The sequence below is a fragment of the Calypte anna genome, chromosome 7 (genome assembly GCF_003957555.1).
Source record: "Calypte anna isolate BGI_N300 chromosome 7, bCalAnn1_v1.p, whole genome shotgun sequence".
Taxonomy (NCBI): domain Eukaryota; kingdom Metazoa; phylum Chordata; class Aves; order Apodiformes; family Trochilidae; genus Calypte; species Calypte anna.
The window spans coordinates 39050957-39068251 of NC_044253.1; the positions used below are offsets into that span (position 1 = coordinate 39050957).

At 39.7% G+C, this 17295-nt stretch overlaps 1 protein-coding gene across 1 annotated transcript in view; it reads right to left on the minus strand.

The window, feature by feature from the left end:
- Positions 1 to 2433: 2433 nt before the first annotated feature.
- STAT4 (signal transducer and activator of transcription 4) overlaps positions 2434 to 17295 on the minus strand; it is a 34548-nt gene continuing 19686 nt past the window's right edge. The window contains exons 9-23 of the mRNA XM_008496957.2: positions 16403 to 16495; positions 15559 to 15618; positions 14747 to 14764; positions 14577 to 14670; positions 13753 to 13797; positions 12307 to 12390; positions 11489 to 11587; positions 8992 to 9127; positions 7847 to 7899; positions 6972 to 7066; positions 6400 to 6536; positions 5829 to 6020; positions 5170 to 5236; positions 4604 to 4712; positions 2434 to 2626 (exon numbers count right to left, since the gene is read on the minus strand). Coding sequence (XP_008495179.1) covers positions 2600 to 2626; positions 4604 to 4712; positions 5170 to 5236; positions 5829 to 6020; positions 6400 to 6536; positions 6972 to 7066; positions 7847 to 7899; positions 8992 to 9127; positions 11489 to 11587; positions 12307 to 12390; positions 13753 to 13797; positions 14577 to 14670; positions 14747 to 14764; positions 15559 to 15618; positions 16403 to 16495 — 1309 coding nt within the window. The 3' untranslated portion in view covers positions 2434 to 2599. The remainder of the gene's footprint in view (positions 2627 to 4603; positions 4713 to 5169; positions 5237 to 5828; positions 6021 to 6399; positions 6537 to 6971; positions 7067 to 7846; positions 7900 to 8991; positions 9128 to 11488; positions 11588 to 12306; positions 12391 to 13752; positions 13798 to 14576; positions 14671 to 14746; positions 14765 to 15558; positions 15619 to 16402; positions 16496 to 17295) is intronic.

Sequence of the window (17295 nt, forward strand, 5' to 3'; positions counted from 1 at the left end):
AGTTGTTAGTTTCTCAACTGTTACCCAGATTTCCATCAAGGTTATGGAAGCTTAAAGAATATTTATAGATTGCAGGTGACTTAGTGTTTCTTAAAAAAATTCTTGGTCTGTGGAAAAAACCAGTACATAGAAGGTTTGTTTGGTAAACTTGGTGGCATGAAATGCTACTGAGTAGTGGATATAAATATGGTTATAAATAAAAGCTACAGTAGATGACAGTTTTTCCATTTTTACATTTACTTAGCTCATTCTGGTGATGTGGCAAGACTAAAAGCACAGAAAAATAATGTGATTCCTCCCCCATCCACCCCCCCACCATTAGTTTTGACTTCACTGCTGAAAAATGCAGTGAAAGCACAATTAATAAAAATACATAAAAGCAGATGTTTTGGGTTATTTTCCTCTGGCATCCCATTGAACATGGTTTTTACTCTCTGCCCCTTGTCCCTGTCATTTTACCTCAGAATCCTGTTCTTACTGACAGGGGTATAAGGACAAAGTTCTCACTTTTTTATAGAAGGAGCCTTGGGCCGTATACACTTATCTTCCAGAAAATGACACCAATGTTCCTTTAAAGCAGCAAACTGAACTTGGATGCCTTTTAATTAAATATTAAACCTCTGCCTTGCAGGATCTGTTTTGAAACAACAGTTGAAGCTGAAATGCTATTGAGCAACAAAATACACTGGGTTCAAGCCAAAGCTTGAGAATCTTGAAGAGTTTTATCTCACAGGGAGGAAAGAGAGAAAATTGAGTTGTGTCTGGCCCTTCTTCCCCAGGATATCTCATGATCAAAAGCATAGGGTGCACCCCCAAGTGATTGTATTAGAAGTTGTGAGAACTGATTGGAATGAAAAGGCAATGCAGGAGATGATGCTATTGAAGTTACCTTTGCTGCTCTAGAACTCTGTGTAACTGCATGACTTGAACTCAACAAAAAAGAAAGGCAGGACTATCATTATTGTATCTTGAAAATGCCATAGAAAAGTTCAGGAATCCAGCTTTCAGCCCAAATCTGGTTTTATTCATTCCTTATATAAATTACAGATGTTATCAAACCCCATGGCTCTTGTTGTTCTGGAGATTTATTTATATGTGATGCTTTCTGAGAGAAAACAACTGGACCTCTGCTGAGCTGCTCTGTGTCACTCAGATTAATGAACAGAGAGGTGTTTGTTCATCTTAAATCTACTCCCCTGCACCACAGTGCAGGTATCTAATCCTTTCTTTCAATTTACTTACTTTCAACTCACATCAATGGTAAGGGGGAAGGGAGTGAGTAAAAAGGGAGAAATGAAAGTAAAATCCAGGTCTTGCTGATTCAAGGAGGTTGTTTTCAACCCAACTGTACAATTTATATATATTTGAGTATAAGGTGCAGCTACTCAAGTGTTCAGATGTATTTCAGGCCCTTTGTATGCTTTTACCCTATATTCTGCACACAAGAATTAGATCTTGAACAAGCCTGCATATACACAAAATACAGTGGGGTTGGAGTTACTTGTTTATTCTATTAAAAAATTAATCTTAAAGATAATTTGTGGGGGAGGAGAGGGGGAAGCAACAACAAAACCAAATGACCCAAACCCAACACTAAACAGTGCCTGAAAGGAAAAAAAAAAGGCAAATATTTTTAAAAGGCAATTTATTACATATAAAACTAGTTATTCTGCTTATTACATGAGTCTCTGGCATACAACATCCTGTTATATAGCACAAATGGCCCAGCAGTCAGCAAATGCTGCAACTCTTCAGTAACTATTCTGTTCTTCTCAGCCTGGATTTATCAGATCCTCTCTCAACTTTTGCATCATCAGGATTTTAATTTGTAGAATTTCTGATACAACTTGCTGTAGTTTCCAAGTGCTTCATACACAAAGAGCTTTACTTCTGCATCTACTGTGTGAGAGGGGTAGGTTTTTTGCTAATCCTCTCAGTGGCAAAACAGAAACAGCTTTTTTTTTGGTGGGTTTTGTGTCCATTTCTTTTCTTGAATTCCCTTTCCAGCCTTGCCTTTCTCCCACATCTTCTGCTGTGGTGGCAGACAAACATCTATGCTGATGGCCATTCATCTTTGGAAAACTAACAACCCCTGTGGCATGCCTCAACTCAGAGGAATGAGAATCTTGTCTTTAAAAGAGAAGCTAAAGCAGCAGTATGAAAGATGATGATTAAATAGAAACGTTTAACCTAATAAATCCTAGAATTTCCCCAAGCACATTCATGGATTTAATTATCTTCACACACTGTTCTCAGAAGGAAAACATATTGTTAAACTCTTTACATTACAGCAGTTCTGTGGATGTTAATTTTGTGAGTAAAATTTAATCCTGCTTGGACCTCACTGAAGTTAACTTCTAAGCCAGAAAGGATGTGGCCTTTTATCAAGTGAGGACACAATTCTGATTTGCAGGAGGCTTTGTAACCCCTAAGGAGAAGATTCCACATTTACATGGTACTGATAAGAGTTGAGAGGCTCAAGCGGAGCATCAGACTGGTTTCCAAGAAATGGTGATTTCCAAAGATGGCAAAACCAGTTTACTGCACCTTTAACCACTCCAGAGTTCACACATTTACTCATTTTTTCATTATATGGGCTTCAGTCAGTTGAGTAAGGAGAACTCAGCTGGAAGAAAAGAAGGAAAAGATTAGTGTCAGGGCTGTTACTGCTCTTCATCCCGAAATACCTGCAGAGAAAATCTCCCCTGGCTCAAGGTCACTGTAATATCCTTTTGACTGGTAGCACTGGTGAGGATCGTGGTGTCCAGTTTCTAGTTCTTGTCTCTAGTTCTCTAGTTCTCTTCGCTAGTTCTCTGTTCTTTTCTGAACTCTTGTGGTTCTTGCAACCTATAGATATGTATAGTGGGCTTCTTACTCTTCTCCTGAGGGACAGGAGAATCTGGAGGGGGAAACAAGGGAATTCAAGACTGCAGAAAATATATCTAAGATATAAGTTTGTCCTGCTGCAGGTTTCATTCCTGTCCTCCGTATCTCACATGGTGTATTTTTCTTGGCATCTCATAGAGGAAAAATGTTGCTGTAATAATGCAGACTGCTAGTGAAATTTGCAACTTCTTCCTCATAGGAGATTATATGCTGAGAATTTGGGATGTAAAGAAAAAAAAGACAACTTCTGTATTTTTCTCATTTCCATTTAGCAATTTAAATATAATGGAAAAACTAAGGAAATAAAAAAAATCTTCCCTAAGTATTTTCTCCCCTGATTTCTAACAGAACTTGAAAACATTTCTATCAAGAACCTCCAGAAATCCACCTAGGATCTAGCAGCACTCAACCACTTCTCTAGCAGCCTTAAAAACTTAAAAGCATGATTTTATTTAACTCTTCCAATTCATCAGTCAACAAATTCTTTTTGCAGGGTTGTGACCCCAAAAGATGGTGATAGTCACAGCTGGCTTGGAAGCTCTGGACAGATCTGGTTTGAGAATTGCTGTGAATGTTAAGGAAACCAAAACCTTTTGGAACCTGATGATAAACAAAAATGAAGCCAAATATTCTTGCTACTGCCAAAACTTTGGGAAACTGCTAATGCATTTGTAGTTCTAAACAGATGCAGTTTAGAAGGTCAGAAGTGGGTTTTTTTATGTATAAACTCAGCAAGAGAGGAGTGGATGTCTCAGACTGGATGTGGCAGGTTTTAATGCAGTTTTCAGGCTAAGGATTTCACCCTGGAGCACTATCAGAAAAAGGTGAAGAAGCAAAGTTATTTTGCTCTTGAACAGATCTGCAGCCTGGTAAATATTAAAGAGCTCCTTTATTTGTATATGAAATTAAGCTGTGCTAAACAACCAGTTTCCTGGTTTATTTTTGCTCTGTTTGTGAGTGAGGAGGGGTATTTACAGAGAAGGGGAGTTGACAGGCTCTTAAATACATAACCATTTTAAGACCATAAATCATTGGTCACAGAGAAAACTAAGAGCTAGCATTAGAAAGGAGGATTTGTTTAAAGCTGTTAAAGCCAAACCACTGCTGTGTGTCCTGACAAAAGTCTGCTGGACAAATTACCAGTGGGCATATATCAGTGCTGCAAGTAATCTAAGCCAGAACACAATGTCTTTTACAAGAGGAAAATACTTCTAATGGGACAGTACTTTACCAACCTTTCCATATACTCAGTAAATATTTTATTTATTAAAAATGTTTTCATTGACTTCTAATTCCTCACTTCCATACCCAGTGTAGGAACTTGCAGCACAGAAAAGCTGTGCAAGTTTGCAGAATCTGAATTTTTTGTGTTCTTTGTGCAGGTTCCCTGAGCAATTCAAGTCCTTTGTGCTGTCTACACAATTAGTGCAATCAAGACATGTTTGGCAGTGCAAAAGCTTTGTTTGTGCAAGATCTCTGTGATCTTTCAATAATGAAATTCATAGTTCACTGGCCAGCACGTCAGACGATTTCACAAGCATGGTGTATACTTGCAGCATCCTGTCCTGTTCAGAATAGGAAATGTCTGCACTTTCATGGCAGGTTATGAAAGAGCTCTAACTTTTTCATAATTATATAAGCAGCCCTTTTATAACCAGCATCTGTGTCCCATGTGTCCCATTTACTTATTATTGTGAATGGCAGCTTTGCAACGTACGGCGGTTTCGATCACTGTGGGGCTCAGGTGTTCTCTCAGCACTGCATAAACACTTGGAGACATTGGAAGGAGGTCTGATGGAGAATGTGGCTCTGTAGAATCATTTAAGCTTAAAAAAACAAACACACAAACAAACAAAACAGAAAAATAATCTTTAAAAGTGACCTAAGTCTCTCCAACTTGATGCATAAGTCTGTGCTTGGGGCTAGAGGCACATGCCAGAAACCTGGTATAGCTTTAAAAATGTAAGAGAGAAGACCAAGGGAAGAGAGGATAAACCTAGAAGTACTGTCAGCTTCTGGAGAGATAAAGGAGACAGTGAAAGATGAGTACTGCAAAGTCTGCACTCAATTTTAACAAATATTTTGCCACCTGGATAGGAAAAGAACTGTAGAAGTGAAGTTCCTTGCTTCCTTTTCTTGTACTCTTTGGCCAAAAACATGCCAAGTGTTGTTGCTATTCCAACCTTTTTGAATGAGGGAAGGGAGGCGTGGAAAACTTTGAAGCAATATGTAAATCTGATAAAAATTACTTTTGAGATGTAATATAGCTGTAGGCATACTTACATTTTGGAGACTGGGATAAACACAGAAGGCACATAACCTTTGACTCCTCCATCTGAGGGCTTTGAGACTAAAAAAAAAAATATTAAAAATTAAATCATACCCAGTAATTTTGTTATTTAAATGAAATTTACTATCTGCTTTAGGTGCTGCAGACAATAATATATTAAGCAATAAATGTGTCCTTATGTTTAGACAAACAGCCATAAAAATGAGGGGAATACCTGACATAATCTTTGAGTTCAGGTCTTAGATAATTGGCTGTGATCCCTTGGTATGAATCATTATCTCAGAAAATAATACAGTAACTGTTGAAAGAGATCTCATCAGGGCTTCAAATTACATGAAGTCTACAAGCTTGGTCCTTCTGAGCTTCCAAATTTTAGTTCTGTTAATGCTTTTGTGGAGATACAGCTTCCAGCTTGAAACTAAAGAGGCAGGAGCTTAGTTGTGCATCTCATAATTAAGAAGCTGTATGACTTTTCAGTTTCATCTTCTTTGAGTGATTATGCACAGAATTTTGCAATGTGTCAGGGGAAAAAAAAATCCCTTTTTTTTTTTTTTTGCCTATTAAAGAAGGCACCTTACTCTATTCCCACCACCCCCCTCTGATGCCCATCCTCTGGACTTTGCAGAAAGGGTAAATCCAAACAGAGCCTGACCTTCATTGGGCTGACAGCTGTAGTGTTTGCCAAAGGCCTTATCTTTGGGAATGTCTGGATACAGGTACTTCAGGGGGTTTTCAGGAACATTATCTGCCATAATAACTTTGTAATCACGCAGGATGTCAGCAAAAGGCAGTGCAGACAAGCGACCTTTGTTGTAGGGTTCCACTGAATGAAAGGTTACGTCTCCTGGAAAAACACAGTACTAGCAGAGCAGCATCCATAGTTGGAACATATTTTCACCTTTTTTTTGCAGTTTACACTTGGATAGGTTTTACCTTTTCATCCCAAAGTTCATATCTTTCAACTCCTACTTTCTGCACGTGTGGAAACAAATTTCAAGCCTGCAGTAAGCAGATAGTCCTCCTAGTGGAGTTATTTAATGAATATAAAGAACCAAGGGGTAAGCTTTCAGAGTTTTGGTTTGTGTTTCAGTTAAAAGAATTCTTATATCTTGCCCAAAGCCATACTAAGAGATGATACATGTGACCTCTAAACCAAAGGAACTGGCTCCTGTATTTTTACAGAGTTTTGAGGCTTGTTATTTTTTTTTTTAAATGACACTTACCATTTTCTAACTGATCCACCCACGTAAAGGTAATTCCACCCAGGTTGCTTTCACTAAACCTTAATAAAAATGTTCCTGGAGTTTTGTCTCTGAGCAAAATTCGTTCTTTCTCCTTGCTTACAAATCCCATTATGTACCTGAAGTGTAACAGAAAATCACGGGTTTGCTTTTGGGGAAAAAAAAGCAGAATTCAGTCTGTGCAAAGCATTTAGGCAAACTTTATATGGGTTTTCAAAGCCTGGGTAGAAAAGCTTTATAAGATCTTGAACTATGAGAAAAGCTGATGTGAGTTACATGTATTAGAGCTCCAAGTATTGTGAAGCTTGATGAAATTTTACCACAGTAATTGACTGTATAATGACGGAACTGATAAACACATCTAAACCTGCATTTTTTTAATATTCAAAGGTGTTCTGGTTTAAAAAAAAAATTCAAAAACTTATACACAGAAAGAGGGAAACAGATGTATTGGATTGCTTGGAAATTTTCTTCTGCGTGGCTGAAGCAGAGATTAGAAAGAAAAAAGACAAAGCAGAGAGGGATCAATAAAAAGCTGTTTCCTCATTGCTCACCCATCAATCCAGAGAGGCAGAATGTGTTTTTTAATTAAGTCCAGGATGGCTTCCAGCCAAACCCAAAAGGTAAAAGACTTCCCAGGTAAATGTTCCTGATGGTTAAAAAAAAAAAAAAAGGCCAAATAATACAATACACAAAACCAACACACACAAGAAGAGAATTGTGAGTGTGTTACCCAACATCCATGTGATATAGTTATCTGTTTTTTTGAGAATAATCTTGGTTGTTGAAATGAAAATGGCAAATCTGAACTGCTGTTTTGAGTACAAGTCTCTCAGCCTAACAAAATCCATTTATTTTTAAGCTTTGGAAATGCCTCATTTTTCAAGAAAACAAACAATTTGATTTAATTTTTTTTCCTGGTTATGAACTTATATTTTGAGAGAAATAGTGATGAGAAAACTCAACTTTCTTCCAACGTTGTTTGTGTTTAAATGATGTAGTTAATACAAGTAAAATGGGTTCAGACTTTTTCCTCAAGAACTTCTCTGTTCCTCAGCAAAGTTGCTGAATACATTGATTGACCTGAAATTTAGGTCACAACTGAGGGTATGAAAAAATGTACAGTGTGCTTTATGGAAAATGTGTTCTTTGATAGCACAGTTTATTGATCATTTACAGAAATCTGTAACTATCATGACAGTTTCTGATCTCTGTAGCAACATAACTGAGTAGATCTCTTAGGCCAAGCTTTTAAACTTGTGGAAATCTGATTTTCCTCTTTAAATTTTTACAACAAATATTATGCTGGGATACAAGTCCCATAGATGACAAGTGGGAATCTTATCAGTAGCATCAGAGAGACACAGGTTTAGGCCCTCATGCTGGTGTTAAGAGAAAGAAAAGTCTAGTTTTACTTTTGCAACCATACCTTGCAGAACTTTGCCCAGGATAGTTGATAATCATTGTAACTGACTTGTTGTCCTGAGAGAGAAAACACAAAATAAAACAAAACCCAGAACACTCAGACCCAACAAACCAACAAAATGAGTCTGTTTTTCTGAAATTTTGAAATGAATATAGTTTGCTATCTATGTAGTTGGGGGAGTACAGGATATCCAGACATGGGGAGGGATTGAGAGGGGCAAGCTAAAGGGCTGTAAATCAGGTTTTCTATATGTTTTTTAAGCAGCTGATACTGGAAATTTGGGAATATTTGCCTGAAGTTTTTTTCTGTTCACTTCCAGTTCTTAGCCTCAGTGTTACTTCTATCTTGAGCTTCCATATTTTAAGACAATTTATTCTTATGATTCTTGCTGATCACCTTTCAACTCTGCTACCTCCAGTAAGCAAGAAATCTCGAAGAAACCATCAAAAAAGTGACTTATCCAGAGACCCCAGTCCTTGCTTCCCAGCTTTAGGAAGCAATAGAATCAAAAATTGCCCCCAGTCTGTGACAGATGGGTTTTTTTTTTTTTCCTTGCCTGACAGTGGAGGTCTCATGACCTTCAGCTCAGAGTTTCTTACAGCTCACAATGTATTTTTTAGTTCTTGCTTTTCCAGCAACAGAAAACACTTTTTCTTCTGGCAGGTCCCCCTAAGGCCTCTCCTTTCTGGGCACTGTCAGATCAAAGTGTTCAATAGTCCATCCCATGCACGTTCCCGGGCCTTTTGGCTCTGCTGTCACCTGTCAGGGATGGGTGCCCAAACTAACAGACCCACAAGGAGCAGCACTTAAAATGAGACAAACCCCATAGACAAGCAGAAACCCTTCCTTTTGATTTCAGAGGCAGGAGGTAATGACTTGCTAAGGAAACAAGATAACATCACAGTTCAGTGTGACTGATGCCCTCCTTTTTTCAGTTTAGCAACCTGAAAGTTCAGAAGTTGAACCACTTTGTGAGAATGAGCTGACACGTGCAATTCTTTGGAGAAAAAGAAAGAGGAAAAAAAAAATCATTGTGGCATTTTTGAAGTTAGCTCTGGTAGGGAAGGTCATACTTAAAGTCATTACCTGTGACTGTCAAATATAGGAGCCCAAAAGCATGTAAAATATGTATATTTCTACAACCTTACCCGTAAGTTTCTCTGCCAGCATGCTGAGCTGCTCAGAATTGAGACCACGGCCAACATATGATGAAAATTGCCAGCTGAGTACTTCTAACAGCTGACTTAAAGTGGCAGAAGGGGGATTGTTGAAGAAAGACAAATTCTGCAACAGAATTAGTGTTTTGTTTAGACAGGCTGCAATCATGAAATAAACTAAAAGCTGTAAATAAAGGCTGCAAATACTTCACCCAAACCCAGAAGTCCATAAAAAGGGATGAAAGGAGGACCCAGGTCCTGTCTGCCCAACCTCATCTTTTATCACCAGGTGACCCACCTGGGGGATTAGGGGAAGGCTGTGGATGGAGTCAACCTGGACTTCAGCAAAACATTTGATACCATCTCCTGGGAAAGCTGTCAGCCCAGGGCTCAGCCAGGAGCACTCTGTGCTAGGTTAGGAACTGCTGGAGGCCACCAGAGAGTGGTGCTGAACGGGGCTGATCCAATTGGTGTCCCCCAGGGATCAGTGCTGGGCCCAGTTCTGTTCAATATCTTCATTGATGATTTAGATGAGGGGATTGAGTCCATCAACAGCAAACTCACAGATGACACTAAGCTGGGGGGAGTGTGGATCAGCTGGAAGGCAGGAGGGCTCTGCAGAGGGACCTGGACAGACTGGAGAGTTGGGTTGATCCCAACAGGATGAGGTTCAACACAACAACCCCATGGGGAGCTCCAGGCTGGGCACAGAGTGACAGAAAGGGACCTGGGAGTCTGGATTGCCAGGAAGCTGAAGAGGAGCCAGCAGTGTGCCCAGGTGGCCAAGAAGGCCAATGGCATCCTGGGCTGGCTCAGGAACAGCGTGGCCAGCAGGTCCAGGGAAGGGATTCTGTCCCTGTGCTCAGCCCTGGTGAGGCCACAGCTTGAGTCCTGTGTCCAGTTCTGGGCCCCTCAGCCCCTCAGGAAGGAGATTGAGGTGCTGGAGCAGGTCCAGAGAAGAGCAAGGAGGCTGTGAAGGGATCCAGCAGAATTCCTGTGAGGAAGGGCTGAGGGAGCTGGGGGTGTTGAGGCTGGAGAAGAGGAGGCTCAGGGGAGACCTCATTGCTCTCTACAACTCCCTGAAAGGAGGTTGGAGCCAGGGGGGGGTTGGGCTCTTTTCCCAGGCAACTCTCAGCAAGACAAGAGGGCAGGGTCTCAAGTTGTGCCAGGGGAGGTTTAGGTTGGAGATGAGAAAGAATTTCTTTCTGGAGAGGGTGATCAGGCATTGGAATGGGCTGCCCAGGGAAGTAGTGGATTCTCCGTGTCTGGAGATATTTCCAACGAGCCTGGATGTGGCACTGAGTGCCATGGGCTGGGAACTGCAGCGGGAGTGGATCAAGGGTTGGACTGGATGATCTCTGAGGTCCCTTCCAACCCGGGTGATTGTGTGTGATTCTAAGGTGTGTGTGTTGGGGATACATTGGGGTAAGTAAGTGCTGGGCCTCCCAGCTGCAGCCACCCAGCAAAGTCAATTTGGGTCCCTGTGCAGAGCTGTAGGAAGAGGGCAGAACTCCTAGAGAGAGCAGGAGTCTGTGTGTGCACCTTGGATGGTGAAATAACTTCCTATGCTTCTCATCATAGTGTGTATTAAGGCAGTGAAAATATTCTTAAAACTTATAAATGTAGATGATCCCACAATAATATTTGGTGCATGGAAATCCCAAACCATTACATACTTGTGTAGGGATGAACTGTTGAATGGTTGGGCTCATCTTATTATTTTCACTTGGTTTCTGGCCTGTACATGTAATAAACATCCAGAAAACTCTGAAGTAGCACCAAGTGAGAATGAAGACCAGCAATCTGGATGGATTCTGCCATCATTCTTAGGCTCACTGTGGTAAAATATCTCACCTTTTTCTCCTCTAGTCATCTGTTTAACTACCACTAAATATCCACTGAAAGCCTGTGAGATATTAGCAGCCTGCAAATGCAGTAACAGACTGAATCTAAAATACCTGCTGAGCCAGCAGGAGCCTGAGAAAGGATGGTTCTGCTTTTGCTCATGGTTAGAGACACTTGCAGGTGCTACTTGACATTTAGGATCTTCTCCATGGAAAGCATTACCTCCTATAAATGTCTGAGGGAAAGCAGCACTTTTCCAGATCCACCTTTACACCTATTATGACACTTCTGAATTGTACAAGTAGAATTATTTTACCATGTACAGTTTTGGTCAACTACATCTTAAAAAAAAAAAAAAATTCAAACTAGAAAAGCTGTAGAGAAGGGGCTATGATGTTTTCCTAGTTAAGAACTACTATTTTAGCTTACAAAAAGGAAGGCTAAAATGTGCATATGCTTTTATATCTGGGCAGAGAACAAAAGATACAGTGAACAACATGAATATATGATGTCAATGGCAGAGTATGTGAGAAAATTTAGTTTAAGAGGGAAACAAAAGCCTTTTTATAATGAATGTATTTGGTAACCAAATAATAGCAAGGTGACCATGCAGGAAGTCAATATTTACACACTAAGGACTTACCTGGGGATCATTGGTTGATAGATTGTACCAAATGATAGAAGCCCATGCATTGGGTAGTTGGCTAACATTGGAAATCATCACCACAGGCAAAGAGCTGGTCTAGTAGAAAGAATGAACACAGAATATAAATGTTGATAAGGAAAGTGTTAGTACTGTGTTATGCTTTGCTCTCTTTCTTCTTTGGTTCTCCCACCCCTCAAAATACTATTTTTTAGCTCATGGAGCTCTTGGTAACTGATGTCTACCTTACATTTGAACACATAAGTGGCATCTCAGAGGGTATCCAGGACTGGGGCTGGCTGTACCTGGGCAGAAGACACAGCCATGGATGCCAACTGTGTGATTTGTGGCAGTCTTATCACTAGAAGAGCTTCTAAACGTCCATTTTAGGCACCCAGGGATGTCCTTTGCCTATAACTTGGAGGTGGTAGCATAGACTTTCTCTAATATGTAAATTTATAGTGCTTGGTGGAGGGGTGTGCCTGCCAGGCAACATGGGTTTTGTGAGTGGATTTTATCACTGGCTTCAATGGATCCTACAGCTTTTGCTAAGTAAAATGTGTTACCTTTGCAAAAAAGTAACAGAATGACAGTGAGAGGCAGTATTTGAGCTTCTGAAGAGAAGGGTTAAAAAAAAAATTACGTAAATCTGTGCATACTATTTTCTGTCCAGACATTCTGGAAATCTCCTGTCTGCTTCTGGTCACTGCTGAAGGCAAAACCTAGGATAGATCTGGCTGCATCCCATTGCTCTCATGTAAGCTGCTGAAAAAACCACCTCTTATTCTTGCCCTGGAAAATGTGGCTGGAATACTCACTTCCAAATTGATAGTCAGTCCATAGAGGCAGACTTGGGTTTCAAAGCTGATGGAGTGCAGCTCCTCAGTCACCATGTGAGGGCCCTGAGGGAAGGAGTAGGTTATAAAACTTGGAAAGAAACCACATCAAATACATAAGCAGAGCAGGAAAAAAGAGGAAGTGAATGAAATAATTTGCTTGAATGCTGACATTAACTGTTTGGGCTTGTTTTTTCCTTGATGACTCTTTCAAAAAAAAACACCAAAAAAACAAAAAACCAAACACCCTTCAGATTGTTAAAGCAAGGCTTTTAAACTTGAAACATTTGCTTTTAATTTGTTTAAAATGTTTCTTTTAAACAGTGGCACACACAAGAAGTTAACAGGTACTTTGTCAGCCCCCAGCTTGGACAGGAGCACCCTGTGCTGGGTTAGGAACTGGCTGGAGGGCCGGGCCCAGAGAGTGGTGCTGAACGGGGCTGCATCAAAATGGCGGCTGTGGTGTCCAAAATGGCGGCTGTGGTGTCCAAAATGGCGTCTGTGGTGTCCCCCAGGGATCAGTGTTGGGCCCAGAGCTGTTCAATATCTTCATTGATGATTTAGATGAGGGGATTGAGTCCATCATCAGCAAATTCACAGATGACACTAAGCTGGGGGGAGTGTGGATCAGCTGGAAGGCAGGAGGGCTCTGCAGAGGGACCTGGACAGACTGGAGAGTTGGGATGATTCCAGCGGGATGAGGAGACCTCATCACTCTCTACAACTCCCTGAAAGGAGGTTGGAGCCAGGGGGGGGTTGGGCTCTTTTCCCAGGCAACTCTCAGCAAGACAAGAGGGCAGGGTCTCAAGTTGTGCCAGGGGAGGTTTAGGTTGGAGATGAGAAAGAATTTCTTTCTGGAGAGGGTGATCAGCCATTGGAATGGGCTGCCCAGGGAAGTAGTGGATTCTCCGTGTCTGGAGATCTTTCCAAAGAGCCTGGATGTGGCACTGAGTGCCATGGGCTGGGAACTGCAGCGGGAGTGGATCAAGGGTTGGACTTGATGAGCTCTGAGGATCCCTGACCTTGGCTGAGACAAGCAGACAGACCTCTGAAGCCATTATACTCTTGCTTTAGCTGTATAAAATATATATATTTCAAGAACTCTTATTGGAAAAATTGGACCAGCAAAAGACTCCAAAATTATTTTTTTTTCAAAATGGAAATGACTAAAGAGGTGGCCTTCCTCCTTCCTATCTTCTATTCTAACTTTTTTATACAGAAACTTGAAGCATGTAATTAAAATTGGAGCACTTACCTCTGCAAAGTTCTTCTTATATTTATACTTTCATGTGATAATTAGTCCTATTTTAATATAAGAACAGGGTTTTTCAAAATCTACCGCCATATGATTGCTCTTTGGTTGAAATAAAAATCTAATCTGAGATACTTGTGAGAGTAATCAAAACCATGTAAAATAAGGGCACAAACCTCATTTCCTTTGCTTCCAGCACTTGATTTCATTTCTTTGGGTTGCTGTATAAAGCAAAACAGTATTTATGTGGCAAAGAAAGTAGAGATAGAAGCACATATAAAACCTGTCATTTGTAACCACGATGTTCTTAGAATAAGATTTTATTTACAATTTACAGGTGGTACTGAAGGCTCTGAGACTAAGCCTTGAAAAGTCTATTTAGTGAATAATCTGTTGCTCTTTTTGAAGAAGTTTTAAAGAAACTAAGTTAATGTAACACAGTGTTAATCAGGGTGCTCAAGAAAGACCATAAATCTTTCTTTTTTTTTTTTTGCAAAACTACATTGATGCATTGCATCTGTGCTTAGGCAAAAAACTAAACATGGGTGAGAGAGTCAGAAAGCAGGATTCACTGGGATATAGAGAAGTTACAGAAGCACTACTATAGGCTCTCAAAAGATAGTTATTACAAGCATTCATTTCAACCAGATCTAAAGCATTTGATTATAAATTTCCCCAGACAATGGTGGTGTGGGTTTTTTTGTTTTGTTGTTGTTCTGTTTTGTTTTTTTTAACAAAACTCAGTTTCTCAAACTCAGTTCAGCATGTTCATATTCCTCCTTTTCTGGCATTATTAGGATTTGCTTTGGCATTTCTGTTGAAACTTCATTTATTTTTCAGAATGGGTTAAATACGGAGTGGGACAAAGAAATTCCAGGAGTAAATTTTGCAGAAAATTACTTGTAATACACTTCTCCCTGCACAGTTTTTTTTTCTTTTTCTTTTTACATGTCTTTACCAGAGGTGCATGAGAGGGGGAAAAAAAATCAGCCAAACTTACCAAATGTCTAAATTCTACTGAGAGGCTCCCATTTGCAGATTCATCCATGTTCATTGCTTTCACGTGTGTGCCACACAGAACAAACCTACGGTTACTGGGGAGGTCATAACATGGTTATACACCCAAATAACCCCATATTGGGTAAGGAAAGAAATCTGATATTTCCTTACCTTACAGTTGAAACATTCCTGCAACAGAAGAAGGGTGAGGGGAAGAAAGAGGTTATGGATCAATAAGTGTGTTAAGCCAGACTTGCACTGAGAGACTTGAGAGAGGACATTTATTAAAATTAAGTCATGTTACCAATCCAATTGTAATTATAAAAATGAAGAACCAAAAGTTTGTTCTGCACAGTTCAACTTTTGTATCTGGCCAGATGTGAGGAGGTGATTTTACCTAGTTTTGTTTTGGCTTTTTTTCTTCCATTGGGTATCAAGGTACCAAAACCCTTTGAAAGAAAAAGTTTCTGTAGAAGTCCTGACTTTAGGCCAGGGTAAAACTCCCTAAGTTTACCAGTTACTAATTACAGAAGCAGCTTTTCAAGCACAAACTCATAATACTCAGAGCATCATAAACATATTACATTGGAACTTCCAGGCCTATTAGTACAAGGAGAGATAAGTGATATTTCAAATCTCATCTGTCCTATCAATGCAATAGATTTGGATTTAAAGTTCTTGTGTGATGCCACTGTTTCAGACTGGTGAATTTTATCTAGTCTTGAAATAAATCTTAAATAATGGGCTTCTTGCTTCCACTTTAAAACTATCAATTAGACATTTTTTAATTTTTTTTTTTTAATAAAAAGAGAAGTCTTCCACAGTGAAAAAGAAAAGCATTAGCACTGATGTTTTAACAGTTTGGGGTTTCTATTGTTGTTTGTGTTGTGGGTTTTTTCCTTTCTAGAGCAACTTCTAAATCAAATAGGGCAGCATCTGAAAAACCTGTGTTGTCTCTGTAGGAAGGGAGAGAAGTTTCTTACTTGTCAATAGTTGCTTTCACTCTGATCTGGTAGTTGAGCTCTGGCAATTTGATCAGCAACCTTCAAAACAGAAAATGTGAAAGTGAATCTTAATAAATTTCTCAGCAGATAATATTAGAGATTGGGAGCTAGACACCAAGGTATCTGAAATTATAATCTGAAAATGGATCAGGCATCTAGAATTAAGATTTATAGGGTTGTATACTCAGAGGGGTTGAGCTGTTCCAGTGGCAGGTGTTATACTTCCCCTGCAAATATCTAGCAAAGTTATTATGTGTTTGGGGGACTGGGCAGAGAGAAAATCGAGATGGATACATATAATCTGTGACTGTACTTTCCTTCATCTACCCTTTCCAGAATTCTTTTTTTGCTGCCAGATGGATATGAAATGGCAGCTCCTACTCCCATCTTCACTCTTTTTGAAAATCAGGAGAGAGCAAGCTTGTCACTGATTCACCAGAGCACCCCAAAATACAGAAATTTCTCTTTCCTATGTGCAGAAATGGCAGTGAGTATTCTGATTGTGGCTTGTATGATGTGGATCACTATTTACTCTGTTTGCAGAGTCATTAAAACAAGAATTCAATAGCATCCTGAGGGTGCTGACTTCAGGCCACAGTCTTTTTTTTTTTCCTCCTACTGATTTACTCTTTACTGCTTCTCATTACAAGTGACAGATTCTGTGGCCTCTATGTCCCCATTCCACGAAACCCTCCCTGGAGTCAAAAAGATCTCCAACACAAGCTGGCTTGGTTTGCTTTGCTCTCTAATCCTCTGAAACAGCCTCCTAGGTTAAAATGCAGCACAGAAATGAAAGGATTTGCATCAGGTTGCCTGTCCTTACCTTAATTTAACAGTGAACTGGATTAAGGTTTTAAGAACCATTGGCCTCTGGGGATGTGTTGGCATGCAGGGCTGCCTTTCAACCACAAATGAGCTGTGTGAAAGGAAATGAAACAAATATATTGTTAGGAATATGCATAAGCAAACAGCTGTATTAAAGGAAAAAAAAGTGCTGTTATCTATAGAGATTAATTTCTCTACAGATGCTGGAATTGGAGGTATGTTTTTCAGTTCTCAAACTGATCATGTGGTCTAACAGCTGAATTCTTCCCCTAAGAAACAGATATTTGGAATATATTAAAACTAGAAACAAAATAAATTCCATAGTCCTAAGATACCGGGCTGATAAAGTCTGGCAGACCAATATTTCTAACAGAACCATGAAACAGAATATGAAAATGCACTGAGCCAGTGAAATTAAACATATTATCTTTTTTTATTTCATTAAAAAAACCCAATTGAACATGGTTTGCTTTCAGCTAGTAACTTGTGATGTGTTTCTCATCTACAAAAGGCAAGAGGAAGGATGATATTTTATATATTAATAAAATATCTTGGTGGGGAAGAATAAAGACAAGGAAAAATTAGCACCTACTTAAAAAAGGTGCTTAAAAAAGAGACAAACAAGCAAGCCCTCAACCTTTTTACCATGTGCATGTGCTTTCTACTGAAATAAGTGGATGTTTTAAGTTCACCTAGAGTCAGAACTTGACTTCAACTCCTGCACAGGAGGATCTGCCTGGCACCTTCGCCTTCTAGAAATTTTGAGGACAGCTGTAAATACTTTCAATATTGGAAACTAGACCTTCAAGATCCTCAGAGACTCAACTTTTTTTTTTTTTTTCATTTGTTTTGTTTTTAACCAGATGGTCTCCCTGGTGCCAATGATCAGTT